Source organism: Sphaerodactylus townsendi, linkage group LG03 (genome assembly GCF_021028975.2).
Source record: "Sphaerodactylus townsendi isolate TG3544 linkage group LG03, MPM_Stown_v2.3, whole genome shotgun sequence".
NCBI lineage: Eukaryota > Metazoa > Chordata > Lepidosauria > Squamata > Sphaerodactylidae > Sphaerodactylus > Sphaerodactylus townsendi.
The window spans coordinates 165,989,741-166,007,651 of record NC_059427.1 but is presented as its reverse complement, the minus strand read 5'-3'; the positions used below and the strand labels follow the sequence as shown (position 1 = coordinate 166,007,651).

The 17,911-nt window shown below is 46.6% G+C and overlaps 1 protein-coding gene across 1 annotated transcript in view; it reads right to left on the bottom strand.

The window, feature by feature from the left end:
* RAB11FIP4 (RAB11 family interacting protein 4) overlaps nucleotides 1-17,911 on the bottom strand; it is a 336,747-nt gene that overhangs the window by 215,878 nt on the left and 102,958 nt on the right. Inside the window, exons 2-3 of the mRNA XM_048491005.1 lie at nucleotides 17,726-17,813; nucleotides 4,039-4,127 (exon numbers count right to left, since the gene is read on the bottom strand). Coding sequence (XP_048346962.1) covers nucleotides 4,039-4,127; nucleotides 17,726-17,813 — 177 coding nt within the window. The remainder of the gene's footprint in view (nucleotides 1-4,038; nucleotides 4,128-17,725; nucleotides 17,814-17,911) is intronic.

Below are 17,911 nucleotides of genomic sequence, written 5' to 3'. Positions count from 1 at the left end.
GTGCAGCATTCCAGGAAACCAAGTGCGAATCCATAAGTCTCCGCTGGCGGGCAAAAATCGGCCCGTCAGCCTAGACCGGGCTAAGGCGGCAAGTCCATCCGACCTTCACAAAGTGCTATAGTGGTCGGACGCATGGCACTTTCTATTGATAGAGGATACGACCAGGTTCATCCCTGACCCAAGACCAGTCCATGCGCAGGACCGGTCTTCCTCATGCCATGGTGGGGCCAAAGTTGATTATGGAGATGCCTAGCGTAGCCATGGATGACACTAGGTCCGCGTCGCTGCATATGAGGGCGGCGCCGACGTGGATGTTGAAGTCCCCCAAAACAATAAGTTTGGGGAACCGCAACGCCCAGTCCGACACCACCTCCAGCAGCCGTGACAAGCTGCCTCCCGGTGCGCTAGGCGACCGGTACATCAGGAGAACAGCCAACCTCTCCGAGGCCAACCACTCTAGGCCGACACACTCCATGCCAGTGATCTCCGGGAAAGGGACTGCCCTAAAAAAGGCTGCAATGAATAAATTTATTGGAAACAATACCATTTCATTGATGAACAGAGACAGTTCAGCGACAACAGGTAACTAAGTTGATTTCTTGTCAGGAGCAACATCTCTCTAACCCACCAAGTAGGAAAATGCAATTGCTGGGCTTCTCAGAGCTTTACATGCCAGCGCCCTCGTATGATTTTAGGCTTTATGCCATTGTAAGCCATTGTAAGCCTTTGGGGGTAGGGCAGGGTTAGGGTTAGGGCAGAGTATAAATATGAAAAATAAATAAATGAGTAACAACTTTTTCTTTGTGTCAAGTTACCAAATGAACCAGCTTTCAACAGGAAGGAAGAAACCATGAAAATGAACAGAATTTGGCTGCCAGTGTTGAAAAACTCTAGAATCAAGACAGTGACAAATCAGCTCCACACAAACACAGGACAACTATAGACAATAGCAAACAAAGGGAACAAAGACCAGGATACTTCTATTCAGGTGCATTCACCTATTGACCTTGCTACCTTCACTCTTACTCACATGCTACAGACTTCTTTGTGACTCACATGCCAGGCTACTCTATTCAGATGGCCTCACCTTTTGACCTCACAGTATATATACTCCACTTCCTTTCCATTCCTACAATCAGATCCTCTGAAGATGCCAGCCACAGATGCAGGCGAAACGTCAGGAGAGAATGCTGCTAGAACACGGCCATACAGCCCAGAAACCACACAGCACCCCAAAATGTATCTGGATATCTCAATGCCTTAGGATGGCATCCCCAATTTGTGTGTCATCTCATTCTCCGCCTGGTGGCTAGCACAACTACATAGGTGGGTAGACATGCCTTTCCTATGAGTAACCCAAAACCATGACAGCTTGGTTTCTCAAAGTTTCACATTTTTGGATCTGCTAAACATATGACACTTCATTCTTCACCTCAGGCAGTGTAGGGTGTGTGTTTATGCCACTCTGTTTCTGTAAGTTATTCAAGAGTACTATTTAGTAGATCTATCACATAATGTTCCCACAGAAGAGTAAAGCATCTCGACAGTCTCTCTTCCTCACACACTAAAGCACCTTTTTTGCTTCCCGATTAATTAAACCTGTGCTCACAACTACTACTTTGGTTATGTCATGTCTCCGATGGTCCTGCCATAGTGCTGCTTTCCCCATCTACTGGGGTCCAGGAGTTTGTATTGCTGCTGCTCCCACCAGGAGTTTGAGAACTATGTGTGTGTGGCTGCCTGTCCTTTCCTGCCCTTCCTCCTTATATCTCTCTGGGCCTCTTTGTGGGGAAATTGCTTGTTTGCATTCCTTTCACTGGGTGTAAACATATCTCTTACAGCCCTGAGAACCCAACTTCGCCATTATGTAAACATTCAATTGTATTATACTGTCTGCTAAAACCAGTTCCACCTGGTGCTGGAAAAGGGGGATGGCTCTTACATGTATACAGTGGAACCTCGGTTTTAGTTGGTAACCCATCCGAAAAGAATTGATGAAAACCAAAACCGATGAAAACCGAGGCAAACTTTTCCATAGGAATCAATGTCAATCCCATTAATCCGTTCTAGGCACTCCAAAAAACATACCAAAAACACATTTTTGGGGGTGAATAAACATAGTGTTTAATGCTGAAAACAGTAACAAACAATAACACTAGGACCAGCTTCAGAGCCAGTGGACCAATGTCGCACCAGAAAGGTGTCCAAAGAGGTCTGTTTCTGACGCCTCTTGAAGATTTGTCTGAAATGGGGCAAGACATTGTCATTAAACGAGTTGCCTGCAACACGGCCTGCAACAGCTTTGTCTGGGTGATTTTTCTCCACAAACCCCTGCACCTTACTGCAAATCGATGAAAACCGAGGCAAATCGATGAAAACCGAGACAAATGTTTCACTGGAAAAATCGATGAAAACTGAAACTGATGAAAGCCGAAGGCAATGAAAACCGAGGTTCCACTGTATAAATGAGCAGCTTGTGATGTAATTTCAGATCTGTCCATGGTTTCTTACCTGCCACTAACCTGCTAAAGAATATCATGTTCTGACTTCTTCAATTGAGACTATAGTCATGGGGCGTGACAGTTTAACAGTATGACACATGTGAACGTTAAACATGCATCAAACTTCAGAAGATTGAGCAGTCCATTTACTGCAGTTCATCTTGACCATGAGCACAAAGCTATTACAAAAGGATGTAAATAAGTAACCCATCTATGAAAAGCAGAACAACTGTCCAAGTGGCACTTTAAAAACAAACAACTACCTTCAGGGTATTGTCGAAGACTTTCATAGCCAGAATCAACTGGCTGTTGGCCTTTCTCCAGGCTGTGTGCATCAATGGTTGCCAGCCATAGATGTAGGTGAAATGAGCAAAAACTACCAGACCACAGCCACACAGCTCGGAAAAACCACAACCGCCACAAATACCTTTAGTATTTACCCTTCAGTAATCACTTGTTTTGAATCATACCTGCCCTCTAAATTTCTCTAAATCATACATTCCAAGGTGTGACCAATGGGAGAAGAGTACATTTCCGACAACTATGTGGCTTTCAAGACAATTCAGCTTAGATCTGGTTTATAGTCATCATTCACGGTGCACATTAGTCACAGTGATAATGGCTTCATTGTCATTTCAGAGGCAGGCCGGATAGAAGAAAACCTCTTCCAAACCAAGGGACTTTCATCAGAGAGCCTCTGGTCATAATTTCAAAGGCATTCACAACCCATACAACAACTGTAAAAAATTCACCTTGGGGCTTTCCGCACTGACAGAGTCGTACTGGTTTCTATCTAGGTTCACCTCAGTGTATCCGCACTGCAACTGAGCTCAACGTTGTTTTGTCTCAGTCCCCCCCCCCCCCCTCAGAACTGCACCTTTCTGCTGGAACAAGGTCGATACCGCTTCGAAGTGCGGATGCATCGAAACGACTCCTCATCCGTTCAACCAATTAGGAGCCGCTTTTGTGGCATGCGCAGAACGGGCATGTAACTGTAAACTGTAAACTGAAAAAAAAAAGAATGCTCCTGTTTCCCATGGTAACACAAGCTCCAATCACGATCGAGGAGCGAAACAGGCATCAAGATGATCCCGCCCACTTAGCTCGGTTCCAGGGGGCCAAGTAAGTTGCTGTGCGGACAGCCTGGAATCGCCCCCCATTGAAGGGAACCGAGCCGCCCTTAGCTCCCTTCTGTAGTGCGGAAAGCCCCCTTGACATTTCTTGGCTCCCTTGTTTTGCAATCCCTCAAAAGCGAGACTCCCTTCCCATATTATTTGTGGCTAGATATGACTATAACATTTCTTGCTTGTAGAGCCAGATGATACCAAACATTGCTAGTCTTTGAAATGCCCTCATCCGGCTCTGCCAGAATTTCTGCTTGCTCCTAATGGCTGCCAAATTCTTTGTTTGAAAAACTACAGCCGTGGACCACTATGAGCAGCAAGAGGTCCCGTGCAACACGGGAAAAGTCACAGTAATGTTTGACTCCCACACAGCAGTAAAGCAAAGGAAGGTGTAAAGCATCAACCCTTGTTACCTGGTAGTAGTAATCCACATACTGTGTCTCATAGCGCCGAGGCCCAAAGCTTTCGACAGACAGCGCATCTTTGAGTAACTCTTCGCAGCCTGAAAACAGGAAGAAGGAATAGATGTTCAGAAGAATAATTTCGGTGGGACTGCTGGTGTAGATCATGGCTAAAAGGAAAGGCAAAGGCATGCTCGGGATCGTGGTCTTATTCTCAATATCTAGGGTCGATTCCCCACTCACGATCAGATGCGTGCTCGTCACTCCAAATATCCAGCTTTCCCGCTCCAGCACAACGCAGCAGTCAATCAGGATAGCCCCTGAGCGGATCGCACGTTTTATCCGCCGACAGTGGGGACTCCTGTGTGGCTGCGGCGTTTCTGGGAACAAGGGGGAAGAAGCTGCGGTGGGGACCATGAAACTGTGCTCAAAAGGTCCCGAATCTTACCAAACCGGTTTGTATTTACTTTCATTTTTGAAGTGAGGAATCGACCGATGTGTTCAGCTGGACATCTGCACTGAGATTTCTAGCACAATACTGTATACATCTAGTGGTGGGATCCAAAAATTGTAGTAACAGGTTCCCATGGTGGTGGGATTCAAACAGTGGCGTAGCGCTGATGGGGTTGGGCGGGGCACAACGGGGGCGTGGCCGGGCATTCCAGGGGCGGGGCATTAATAATTTCTCTGTTACTGTAAAAAACTCTTACTGTAAAAAAAAAGTTCCTAATATCCAGCTGGTATCTTTCTGTCCATAATTTAAACTCATTATAGCAAGTCCTATCGTCTACTGCCAACAGAAACAACTACTTCTCCTCTAATTGACAGCCTGTCAAATACTTAATACTTTCAAATACTTAGTTTTGTTTCTAGAAATCAAAAGAAGGATACTTTCCTTAAACAAGGAACTTTACCATATTTCTAAAACATGTTTTTAAAACAGCCCAACAGGGAGAATTATCCCGTTTTCTACCTTCGCTAACCAGCCACATAGGAAACAACAGGACTTTATGATTTTTGGACCTAATGGAATTTCTAACGGAAAAGCAGACCCAATTAGTAACCCCCTCTCGGCACACACCAATAATTAGTAACCCACTCTCGGGAACTGATGAGAAACTGCTGGATCCCACCTCTGTATACCTCACATCCTTAAAGTTCCTTCTGTATAACCATGCGACGGTGATGGCTAAACACATGGATGGCTTTTTTAAAGACAAAACTTTTATTTACTTTGCATATACAGACAACATATACATAAAGAAAAAAAAAGAAAAAGGCCAAATCTGGTCTCCCCTTTCTCCTATAGTAGTAATAAAAGAAAAAAGCACACCCAAATCCCTACATATATGTATGTGTGGTGATTACCCCATTAGGGATCCGAACGCAAATCTAGTTTCATGCTTATGGTTAATATCTGCATTTTTTTTCACTTTTAGTCCTTATAAAACGACTTTAGTCAAATTCGCTGTTTTCATCTAAATCGCGAATCCTGCCATTATTTCTCTATTCATATATATTTTCAATAGATTGTTCGCAAAGGGTTTCCAGCCCTTCAGGAGACTGTCCATATTTTTGTCTTTTATAAACGCCGTCAGCCTTGCCATCTCTGCGTATTCTGTGTCTTTTAAAAACTAGTCTTGTCTTGTTGGAATTTTATTGTCCCTCTAATTCAGGGGTCTTCAAACTATGGCCCCCCAGATGTTCATGAACTACAATTCCCATCAGCCCTGCCACTTGGCCATGCTGGCAGGGGCTGATGGGAATTGTAGTCCATGAACATCTGGAGGGCCATAGTTTGAAGACCCCTGCTCTAGTTGTACGCATATAAAATCCTTGCTGCAGTTGTCATGAACATAAAACGTGTTCTATGTTGATCTGGGATATCCTCCCCCATCAGCCCCAACAAGAATGCCTCCGGTTTTGTCTCAATTGTATTTTCATAATCTTTTGCATTTCCTTTAAAATCATATCCCCAAACAATTTTGTCTCTTTACATGTCCACCACATATGATAAAAAGGAACCATCCTCTGAAGATGCCAGCCACAGATGCAGGTGAAATGTTAGGTGAAAAAATGCTACTAGAACACAGCCATACAGCCCAGAAAACACACAACACCCCAGTGATTTCGGCCATGAAACCTTTTCAACAATATATTGAAGCATCATGTTGACATTTCCAGCATTTGTTTGATAGCCCTTTATACATTTTAGACAATTTACGCATGGATGGTTTGAAAGGGAATTAAATAGATTCCTGGAGGATACCTAAGAACCACACCTTTATCCCCAATAGGGAGCAACAGGGTCTTCCACTGTTCTCCTCATCCCCATTTTATCCTCACAACAACCTTGTGATGTAGGTTAGGCTGAGAACGTGTGGCTGGCTCCAATTCCCCCTGTAAGCTTCCATGGCAGAGTGGAGTTTCAAACCAGAGTCCCCCAGATCATAGTCTGGTGCTCTAACCACTACACTCCACTTCACTGGCTCTGTGATAAAACTCTACATCCCCCCAACAACAAACCAATGACTTCACAGTGAAGTACAGCAAGGGCAGTAAGAGGCCAAGTTATTTTAAAACTGGCTGATGTCTCTCTTGCTGCCTCAAATGTGAGATTCTTCACTGTGAAACCGATGGAAACGGGAAGACTGCGATTATCTTGCGGTACTTCTCTTTCTAGCTTATTATTAAGAGATGGGGTATATTTTTGGCTTCCGCACCCTGCCCGGCTATTCCCAGTTGCAAGGCAGGTAAAGCCAGAGAAGTAAAGCACACCAAGTCATGATGATTAGTCACTCTGGATGTTACGAGGAATGAGAATAGCTACCCTGAGGGAAGAATGGTAGGCAAAGACTAATGGCAGCGGTTTTGACAATAACACTGAAGGGAGAGAGCCTCAAAATGGTGTATCAGTTTCTCCTTGCTGTTCATGGGCAAAAGTTAATGGCCAGGAAGGAGCTAAGGAAGCAGACTTCTGATGCATTTTGATCCATTATCATCCAGGCAATGATAGGGACACTTCTCCTAATGCAAAATATTGGTTGCAAGGAAGGGAGAGAGAAAGTCTCTTGATACAGACATTCGTTGTTTTAACAGCTGCCCAAAAGCAAAGAATACATAAATGGCGAGGGAGCTGAGATCCACTGTTTTTTAATGTTCTAATGTTCTAATGTTTTCTAATGTTCAAAAATATCTAGGCAGAGGCAGCTTTGGAAAGTGTAGCTTGGCATGGTTCCCATTCCCCCACAACATTCCCTTTCCCACATAAAATATTGATCAAGCAATTAGTGCTTGATATCCAACAAATTAGTGACTTTTTTAAAATAAAAAGGAAGAAGAAGAAAAAGAAGAAGAAGAAGAAGAAGAAGAGATGGATTTATATCCCCCCTTTCTGTCCTGAAGGAGACTCAAAGGGGCTTACAAACTCCTTTCCCTTCCCCCCTTACAACAAACACCCTGTGAGGAAGGTGGGGCTGAGAGAGCTCCATAGAGCTGTGACTAGCCCAAGGTCACCCAGCTGGCATGTGCTGGGATAGTACAAGCTAATCTGAATTCACCAGATAAGCCTCCACAGCTCAGGCGGCACAGCAGGGAATCAAACCCAGTTCCTCCAGATTAGAGTACATCTGCTCTTAACCACTACGCCACTGCTGCTCATGTAATAAAATGGAAGCTATTTTGGAAGTCACACCACGTGACTTGGAAACCACCCCCTTGATTGGTAGGATTGCCAGCTTCAAGTTGGGAAAGATTTTGGGGAAGGCGGGATTTGGGGAAGGTGATATGAACATAGGAAACAACAGAATGATAGCCACATAGGAAACAACAGAACTTTATGATTTTTGGACCTAATGGAATTTCTAACAGAAAAGCGGACCCAATTAGTAACCCCCTCCCGGCAAACACCAATAATTAGTAACCCACTCTCGGGAACTGGTGAGAACCTGCTGGATCCCACCTCTGGATAAAGTTTGTTTAGCCTAGCAGTCCTATTCACGTGTCATTTTTTTCCTTCTTCGTTTGTTTTGAGTGAGATGACTGCAAAAGCTGTGTCAGCACAAATAGGCGCATATTGTACCATCTCTAATTGTGAAATATAACAGGTTGAACTCATTTGGGGGGAGAATGCTGTGCGAAGTTCTTCCCCAAGACGCTTTTAATAACATCTTACAGATTCTATATTTGTGCTGTACGGAATCCACCTATGCCCCATTCAAAAATTCTACAATTGCTTCAGGCATGGCCATCTAGTGACGAAAGCTCCAATCTTGCTGGAGAAGTGGAGAAGAGAAGGGTGCCCCAGAGGCTCTCAGAGCACGCACTGTGCCTTCTTAGAAAATCTCAGGGTGTCCTGGCCTCTCTGAGAAGCCATCTCGCACTTCCTAACCAGGATTCACTTGGTCAAACAGGTAGCATTTTATGTATTGTCGAAGGCTTTCACGGCCGGAATCACTGGGGCGCTGTGTGGTTTCCTGGCTGTACAGCCATGTTCTAGCAGCATTCTCTCCTGACGTTTCGCCTGCATCTGTGGCTGGCATCTTCAGAGGACCTGATGGTAGGAAAGCAAGTTAACAGACAATGGTTCTTTTCCCCCACCCTGGACACTCCAACAGGTATATATACTCCACTTTGCTTTCCTACTATCAAATCCTCTGAAGATGCCAGCCACAGATGCAGGCGAAACATCAGGAGAGAATGCTGCTAGAACACGGCTGTACAGCCCGGAAACCACACAGCACCCCAGGTAGCATTTTAATCTATTTACTTCACGTGTGAGATTCTAGTCTAGAGGCTGACCCACGTTCCCTGAAGGCAGCCAGTGCAAACCACAGGGAACGATTTCGTGATTCACCGTCTGCAAAGACTTGGAGCATATGAGGAGGATTCCTCAAGCAGCCCACCTTGCATGTTTTGCATTGGGCAGGCATATGTTTGGTCTGAATAATGGAACTTATTCCAGCTTCCCAATCCATTTTGGAGTGGTTGAGGTCAATGAAACCAGTTCTGATTATCTCTCCAGAGATGCTGCTCTCTCTGGTTGGTCTGATGGAGTCGTGCGATGATGAGGGCAAAGGAGAGAAAGAGCCCTACATCACCACCCAAACGAGGGTACCTGTCCTCACCCCATTAGAGCAATCTGAGTGGCGTATCCACAAACTGAGAAGATGGAACAGGAGAAGATAAGTCCTCCCTCTCTTCACACCACGGGCCAGCTCTAAACTCAGAGGAGCCCACACAGCTGGTTTTTAGCCTTGTAACACATCTGGAGTTCTAACTACCTGGAGTTCTGGCCTTAGACATTCAGTTCAATAATAGTTTTCCATTTGGTCGAAGACGAAGAAGAAGAAGAAGAAGAAGAAGAAGAAGAAGAAGAAGAAGAAGAAGAAGAAGAAGAAGAAGAAGAAGAAGAAGAAGAAGAAGAAGAAGAAGAAGAAGAAGAAGAGGAGGAGGAGGAGGAGGAGGAGGAGGAGGAGGAGTTTGGATTTATATCCCCCCTTTCTCTCCTGCAGGAGACTCAAAGGGGCTTACAATCTCCTTGCCCTTCCCCCCTCACAACAAACACCCTGTGAGGTAGGTGCGGCTGAGAGAACTCCAAAGAACTGTGACTAGCCCAAGGTCACCCAGCTGGTGTGGGTGGGAGTGCACAGGCTAATCTGAATTCCCCAGATAAGCCTCCACAGCTCAGGCGGCACAGCAGGAAATCAAACCCGGTTCCTCCAGATTGGAGTGCACCTGCTCTTAACCACTACGCCACTGCTGCTGCTTAAAGAAAAGTCACAGAGGACCCCCAGGGGGCTGTGGATAATTATAGAATTTGCTTCACTACTGGCTACTTTTTAACAAATAGAAAGAAGCCAGCTTACCAGAAAAAAAAATAGAAAGAAGCCAACTTGCCAGAATGATAGCCACTAAAGTATGGTGGTTTTGGTTTTGTGGGGTTTTTCTGTAAGCAACAGCTTTTTGTTTTACACATCAACTGTCAAAACGTGTCTTGCTTTCCATTTCTTTCCAGGGTTTCTCTGAGGCCTTGTTGTGGGAGCAATTTAATTTTCTTCAGATGTTAATAACAAAAGCTCATTAAGCCTCCTGCTGTCTCAAGTCGTGGTGCCTCAAGAGAGCCTTTAACACAGAAAAATGAAACACACCGTGCCAAGCTCACTGCAAGAGACACACACAGTTTGTTGTTTGATGCAAGGGATCAGGGGCACAAAAACAGCGAACCAGCAAGTAACAGGCACTGTGCAATCCACTGGGGGGGGGGGTGGAGCTTTGAAAGTGGTGTGGGGTTGTACCCACATGGGTGCCCACTCCACTGACACAAGAGGCAAATCCGCCAGAGAGGGTTTATTATGCCAGTGGCAGGGCGCTGCACAACCGTGCGGCACCTGAACCTGGAAGCAGACATGAGCCCCAGCACCTGTATGCCACAGGAGCCCATGCTAGTGTGGCTGGTGGCAGAGGCATACAGCCTATGGAGATATGGGGCCACCTATATGTCACTGGGCACATGCCTGTGGGGCACCCAGCAGGCTCCTGCCCCACCTCGTCCACCCCCCCAGCGGCTGAAGAACATGAAGAAGAAGAAGAAGAAGAAGAAGAAGAAGAAGAAGAAGAAGAAGAAGAAGAAGAAGAAGAAGAAGAAGAAGAAGAAGAAGAAGAAGAAGAAGAAGAAGAAGAAGAAGAAGAAGAAGAAGAAGAAGAGGAGGAGGAGGAGGAGGAGGAGGAGGAGGAGGAGGAGGAGGAGGAGGAGGAGTTTGGATTTATATCCCCCCTTTCTCTCCTGCAGGAGACTCAAAGGGGCTTACAATCTCCTTGCCCTTCCCCCCTCACAACAAACACCCTGTGAGGTAGGTGGGGCTGCGAGAGCTCTGAAGAACTGTGACTAGCCCAAGGTCACCCAGCTGGTGTGTGTGGGAGTGTACAGGCTAATCTGAATTCCCCAGATAAGCCTCCACAGCTCAGGTGGCAGAGCTGGGAATCAAACCCGGTTCCTCCAGATTAGATACACAAGCTCTTAACCTCCTACACCACTGCTGCACTACTACAGCAGGAGACAGAGTAGCAGGGCTGCCCCCACCTATTTCTGCCTGGCCAGGTTGCCCTCCCGTCTCTCCCCCATTGTGTGTAGCACACCCTGTCATCCTGCTGTCGGCAACCATTTATTTACTACACTTATACCCGTCATTTCTTTCCAGTGGGGACCTAAAGCAGACTACATTGTTCTCCTTTCCCCCATTAGGAGAGAGGAGAGAAGGTGCCATAACCAGGAATCAACCTGCCAGAAGCCGCAGCTGACTCATTTCCCCACGGCACAAACAAAAAAGGGGAAACAAACTTTACCCTACAAAAGTGGCATTAAGTACCAAAAAGGTCAAGAAATTGTTTAAGGGTCACTAGTTATAAAACTGCCAAATATCAAAAACACAGAGATATTCATTACACAATGAAATCATCTACACTTGTAAAAGACCCAGAACAGCCTGCCTTATGCACACAATATCACAATTACAATACACAGAAGGGTTCTACGGGACACTTTTTTGACCGTTAAAAACAGACGCATTTCAGCTTTCCCCAGTGGTCAACAGTAATACAATAATAGAGTGTTCAGCTGCCAGACTGTAAATTGCAATTATAATACTTTTTCTATGATTGAGACCAATTGTTGGGGAGTTGTTTAAATTGGCACCCAGGTCTTCTCCACAAAGTCATGTCCTCAAAAAAGAGTATAGTGCAATATGCCAATCATGCCCAACTCTGCTAGGGCAAAATCTTATAATGCCTCAGCAATAGGAAATTATTTCAGTCTGGATCAAATGAATTAGGACTGAAAGGCATCTATCTGGTGTCCAGATTTCCAGAGCGTTGATTCTAGACTAGCCATATCCTATGCAATAAGCTTAGCAGGACCTACTCCAAATACTATTTTTTAGGGTATCTCTGTCTTTGCAGCTGTTTGTGGTGCATTTCCTTGAGCCAGTTTTCATTCTTTTATTGTCATCTGTGAGTGACAATAAAACCCTCCTGCTCCTTTGCATGCCACCCCTTACTTCCTCCCTCCCCTTCCCTTGCATGCCACCCCTCACTCACTCCCCTTCCCTTGCATGCCACCCCTCACTCCCTCCCCTCCCTTGCATGCCACCCCTCACTCCCTCCCCTCCCTTGCATGCCACCCCTCACTCCCTCCCCTCCCCTGCATGCCACCCCTCACTCACTCCCCTTCCCTTGCATGCCACCCCTCACTCCCTCCCCTTCCCTTGCATGCCACCCCTCACTCCCCTTCCCTTGCATGCCACCCCTCACTCCCTCTCCTCCCTTGCATGCCATCCCTCCCTCCCTCTCCTCCCCCTCCCTCCGCTAGGGTGGGTGGGTCAGGTCCAGATGCCGGGGCCCCTCCCCTCCCCTTGCATGCCACCCCTCATTCCCCTCCCCTCCCTTGCATGCCACCCCTCCCTCCCTCCCCTTCCCTTGCATGCCACCCCTCACTCCCTCCCCTCCCTTGCATGCCACCCCTCACTCCCTCCCCTCCCCTTGCATGCCACCCCTCACTCCCTCCCCTCCCTTGCATGCCCCCCCTCCCTCCCTCCCCTCCCTTGCATGCCACCCCTCACTCCCTCCCCTCCCTTGCATGCCACCCCTCACTCACTCCCTCCCCTTCCCTTGCATGCCACCCTCCACTCACTCCCCCTCCCTTGCATGCCACCCCTCACTCCCTCCCCTCCCCTGCATGCCACCCCTCACTCCCTCCCCTTCCCTTGCATGCCACCCCTCCCTCCCTCCCCTCCCTTGCATTGCCACCCCTCAATCACTCACCTTCCCTTGCATGCCACCCCTCACTCCCTCTCTTCCCTTGCATGCCCTCCTTCCCTCCCCCTCCTCCCCTCCCCTCCCGCTGGGGTGGGTGGGTCAGGTCCAGATGCCGGGGCCCCCCTCCCTCCCCCCTTGCATGCCCCCCCTCCTTCCCCTCCCCCCCCCTCCCTTGCATGCCACCCCTTCCTCCCTCCCCTTCCCTTGCATGCCACCCCTCACTCCCCCCCCTCCCTTGCATGCCACCCCTCACTCCCTCCCCTTCCCTTGCATACCCGCCCCTCGATTTCCGTCCCCCTTCCCTTGCATGCCACCCCTCACTCACTCCCCTCCCCTTCCCTTGCATGCCATCCCTCCCTTCCCTTCCCTCCCCCTCCCTCCGCTTGGGTGGGTGGGTCAGGTCCAGATGCCGGGGCCCCTTCCCTCCCCTTGCATGCCACCCCTCATTCCCTCCCCTTTTGGTACCATCAAGCATTACATTCTTCTGTAATACCCTTTCCACACTGGTGAAAGGGCCAAATAGCTCGCAGAGGGGCAGCTTTTCCTCATGATGACCTTACTCATGATGCCATTCCCTTATTGTCATTTGTGAGTGATGGCCTTCCTCTAAGGAAATGGTGTCCCTGCACAGTCTCCTGCACTGGTATTGCTTGAGAGATGGAGCAACATCCAGGATCTGCTGCTGTTTACCCATGACAGTCACGTACTTGGTTTCTTTTATTTTATAGGCACTCTGGGAGCTTCGCAGGAGAAGCTAATCTGAATGGGTGAAAGTATTAACCCGGGCTGCCTCAGACACACATACATATGTTTCCCTAATACAGACATATGCTTGGCAGCCAGCCTAGGAAACACCAATGTGCGGAATTAATGCATCATCCTTAGACAGGGTAGAAGGATGCTGACTTTAACTTCTTGTTATCAGGAGAAACACAAAAGCATCATGCTACTACTATCAGCTCGGTGGTGGGAGGGGTCGGGAGAGGGAATCATGCATGCAGAAATGCCAGGATGGATTCTTCAAGATGGGCATTAATGTGTCTTCAGGGCTACTCTGTGACCTTAAGAAAATGCAAGTGGACACTCTGTGGATGGTTTCTGGCCAGGGTTGTATTCCGACGCTTTTGGCATCGAGCAATCCAACAGCTGCTGCAATTTCACTCTCCAGAAAACAGCTGAAGTGAAAGCCAGTGATGCAGTCAAGGGGAGCTATTTTGTTTAGGTGTTTCGTTTGATGAGACCTTGCTGCGTCAAATGGAGGGGGGCGAAAAGAAACGGAGGCCACCTCCATCACGGATTTGGTTCTCAAAATATCAGCAGCCTCAGGCTTGCGGCTTGCCAGCCCTGTTCCTCGTTCAATGTCAATGTTCAACTATAGATTTTATTTGAAGTGCTAAAAGGTGAGGTGCCATGAAAACAAGCACATGCATCAAAGAACCAGGATTGGCTGCTGCTCCACATCAAGGGTAAATGTGGATTTGCTCCCATTTATTATACGGCATAGTTTTACAATATGACACTTAGGTCGGACTAAAGAAGAAGAGTTTGGATTTATAAACCACCTTTCCCTCCTGTAAGGAGACTTAAGGGGGCTTACAAACTCCCTTTTCTTCCTCTCCCCATAACAGACACCTTTGAGGTAGGTGGGGCTGAGAGTTCTGAATGAACTGTGACTAGCCCAAGGTCACCCAACAGGCTTCATGTGGAGGAACAGGGAAACAAAAGAAATCCAGTTCACCAGATAAGAGTCCACGGCTCAAGCTGAGCTTTCAGTCAGCAAACTGCCCATCAAAGGAATCAGACTTCAGTAACTAAAGGCTCATCCGCATGACCTTATCTGCCTGCGGTTGTGTGAAAACAAGCACCAAGTTTTGCCCAAATGAACTGATTCCAAGGTAACTGGTCATACACAGGGTCCATTAGGGACTTCAGATATTTTGCAGACTGGCAGGGTCTGGGTCTGTCAAACACAGTGAAAAATTCCAGGTCTTTCTGTTCTATGTTATCAGTCTGAATCATCAAACAAGAAACCTGTTTTATAAGTGCTACATTTTCTCAGGCCCCCAACTGCCCAGATTTTTGGTACTGTCACACTGAAAAAGCTGAGGATAAGGAAAAGAAGACCGTGCACACCACGGACATAAACTTGTTTCTTAACTGCTCTCATCAAACCTGCTGTGCACTTCCTCCGGCCCTATAATTCCCCTCATAACAGACCAAGTGAATCCTGAGTGGCATCCTATGGATAACCATCCCCCTCACTGAGGACTAGAAGGCTAATCAATCCCAAAAGAAGAAGAAGAAGAGTTTGGATTTATATTTACAATCTCCTTGCCCTTCCCCCCTCACAACAAACACCCTGTGAGGGCTGAGAGAGCTCCGAAAAGCTGTGACTAGCCCAAGGTCACCCAGCTGGCGTGTGTGGGAGTGCACAGGCTAATCTGAATTCCCCAGATAAGCCTCCACAACTCAAGTGGCAGAGCTGGGAATCAAACCCGGTTCCTCCAGATCAGAGTGCACCTGCTCTTAGCCACTGCTCTTAGCCACTATGCCACTGCTACGCCACACAGCCTCAATTAGGTTGCTGGGTCAGCCATCTTGGTGTTGAATTCTAAATATTTTCATGGCCTCTTTTTTTAAAAAAATCAGGTTTTTGTCACCTATGATTCTCACACAAAACTGGCCTTTATTACAGGAAAGTGAGATGTTCCTCCATCACAATTAAAACCACCGAACAACACTCCCTCTAAACGTTCCCTAGAGTTGCGCAGTTAGAAAACGCTTTTTTTGGAAGTGAGCTGCCCGATGCACCTCCTCTCTTGAAGCACCACAAATAGGAAGCACGTCAGGACAAGATTATTTCCCCTGACAACCTCCTATCTCAGTGCGCCAGGAGTGCCGGAGGGCCATCGGCCAGAAACATCACAATACTGTGGTGAAGATTCTCCCCTTCACAACAGCATCCAAATCAGGGAAAGTTCTCATCTAAACGATCTTATAGTCTTACTACAATGAGATGCCCTGCAGAATGAAGTATTGCTTATTTGGAAATGCTAGGCTGCAACATTTTTAGTGCTACGCAGTTCTCTCCCACAGAAAGAAAGATACAAGGAGGTATGGCTACAATAGAATATATGAACATTTGGAATGATTATAGAGATAAATTGATTCAAATGGTATCACAGAACCCTTTTTTGGGACACTCACATTGTTCTGTATAATACTTAGCACTGGGCATAAAAGAAGCTGTAGAACAGAATTACAGTTGCAGAGATCTTCTTTCCTGGTTCTAAGCTACCGTTTCCCATGGGAAAATACAATTCCCTGTTAGGCCCCTTCTGCACACGCAGAATAATGCACTTTCAATCCACTTTCAATGCCCTTGGAGCTGGATTTTACTGTGCGGAATAGCAAAATCCCCTTTCAAACAATTGTGAAAGTGGATTGAAAGTGCATTATTTTGCATGTGCAGAAGGGGCCTTAGTTTTCTTTGGTATGGTATGATTAAAATATGGTACGATTAAAATGGATGCTTTTGATGAGGAAGTGTTTCCCAATTGATTTGCCAGCCTCAATACAGTTTTGCTTTTCTGGCACTGCTATTAAGGGTTAATTTAAGGGTTGCCTTGTGCGGAAGGGGCAACATTTTGCCAGACGTGATGAGTACCAACAACAACGAGTACACAGGCCAGGTAGCCATATCCTGCTTTGATGGAGCACAACTGGTCTGGACCACTGCAGGGTCCCACACATTGTTTACATGAGACAGGGTTTGGTAAATGTCTGTTCTCATCATCTGACTGGGAGCATCTACTTCTATAGCCCTGATGAAACTTGGGAGGTATGGATCTGAGTAACAGCTGGATTGGAAAGCATCAAAAGTTCCACGTAAACTGTTCTGTTCTAAAGGAAGAAACAATAACACAAGTTAAAACGGCAACAACAAATAAAAAGGCAGCTTCCAGAGAAAATGGCACTTTGAACAGGAGAGCCTTGGTGCCAAATGGCAGGTAGTGCAGGGGAAGGCGGTTTACCATCCTCTGATATGGGGCGAAAGTCTTCCCCTCGGCGCCCCAGGGTATCCCGGACACAGATCTTATCAGAGGAAGGTGCGAACTGTTCCCAGGCTACCGCCAATGCTTTGTAGTAAATGCTTTGCAGTTTGTAGAGGGGAGTAGGAGCCGTTTGGAGGGGAGGGGGCAACGGGATATAGGTAGTGTGTTTGTGCGGAAAGCGCCAGATTCCTCTTTTGGCGATGTTACCTACGCTCTGAAATAAAGGCTTTAGACCAAATCTACAGTTTCCGTGCTTTCCAGATCCGAGGTTTGACACTTGGGCTCATTCCGCACATGCAGAATAATGCACTTTCAAACTGCTTTCAGTGCTCTTTGAAGCTGTGCGGAATGGCAAAATCCACTTGCAAACAGTTGTGAAAGTGGTTTGAAAACGCATTATTTTGCGTGTGCGGAAGGGGCCTTGGAGAGGTCTCTGCCACACATTACTGAAAGGAGTGACTGCTGGCATTAGGGCAGACAGGGTCCGGTCCTAGCCTATCCAACAACTTTTGGAGACCTTTCATTCGGGAGATGAACTGGTTTGGGCCTCTCTTTTATTTTACCCACTAGCTCTGATATGACCCAGAATCAGTAATGTGTATGTCAGCCATTTGGTTTTTAGAAGCCTTTCTGTGTCTTCACCGCTCTCTAGACTTTTTTACTTTCACTTTTTCTGGGTGCTCTCTTTTTTGAAACTTTCTGTATTTTTCCTTTACTTTCTGGATAAGCAGCATGCTGTTACCCGTGTTTTTTTTCCTCTACTCTCTATTGGCATGTTGTTGCATTTTTTTTAAAAAAAATTATGTTTAAAAAAACCAAATTAAAATGTTTACCTTTTATAGCAAGCACTCCGTGACAGAAATCCTTGAAACTGATCTTGCCCAAATCATTTGGATCCAAGTACTTGGCAAATTTTTCCACCTTAAAAAAAAAATTAAAACGTTAGCAAACAGAAACATCTTTTCCCCATGTAAACCTGCCATTTTTTTTTTCTATTAAGAATGTAAACGTTATGAAAA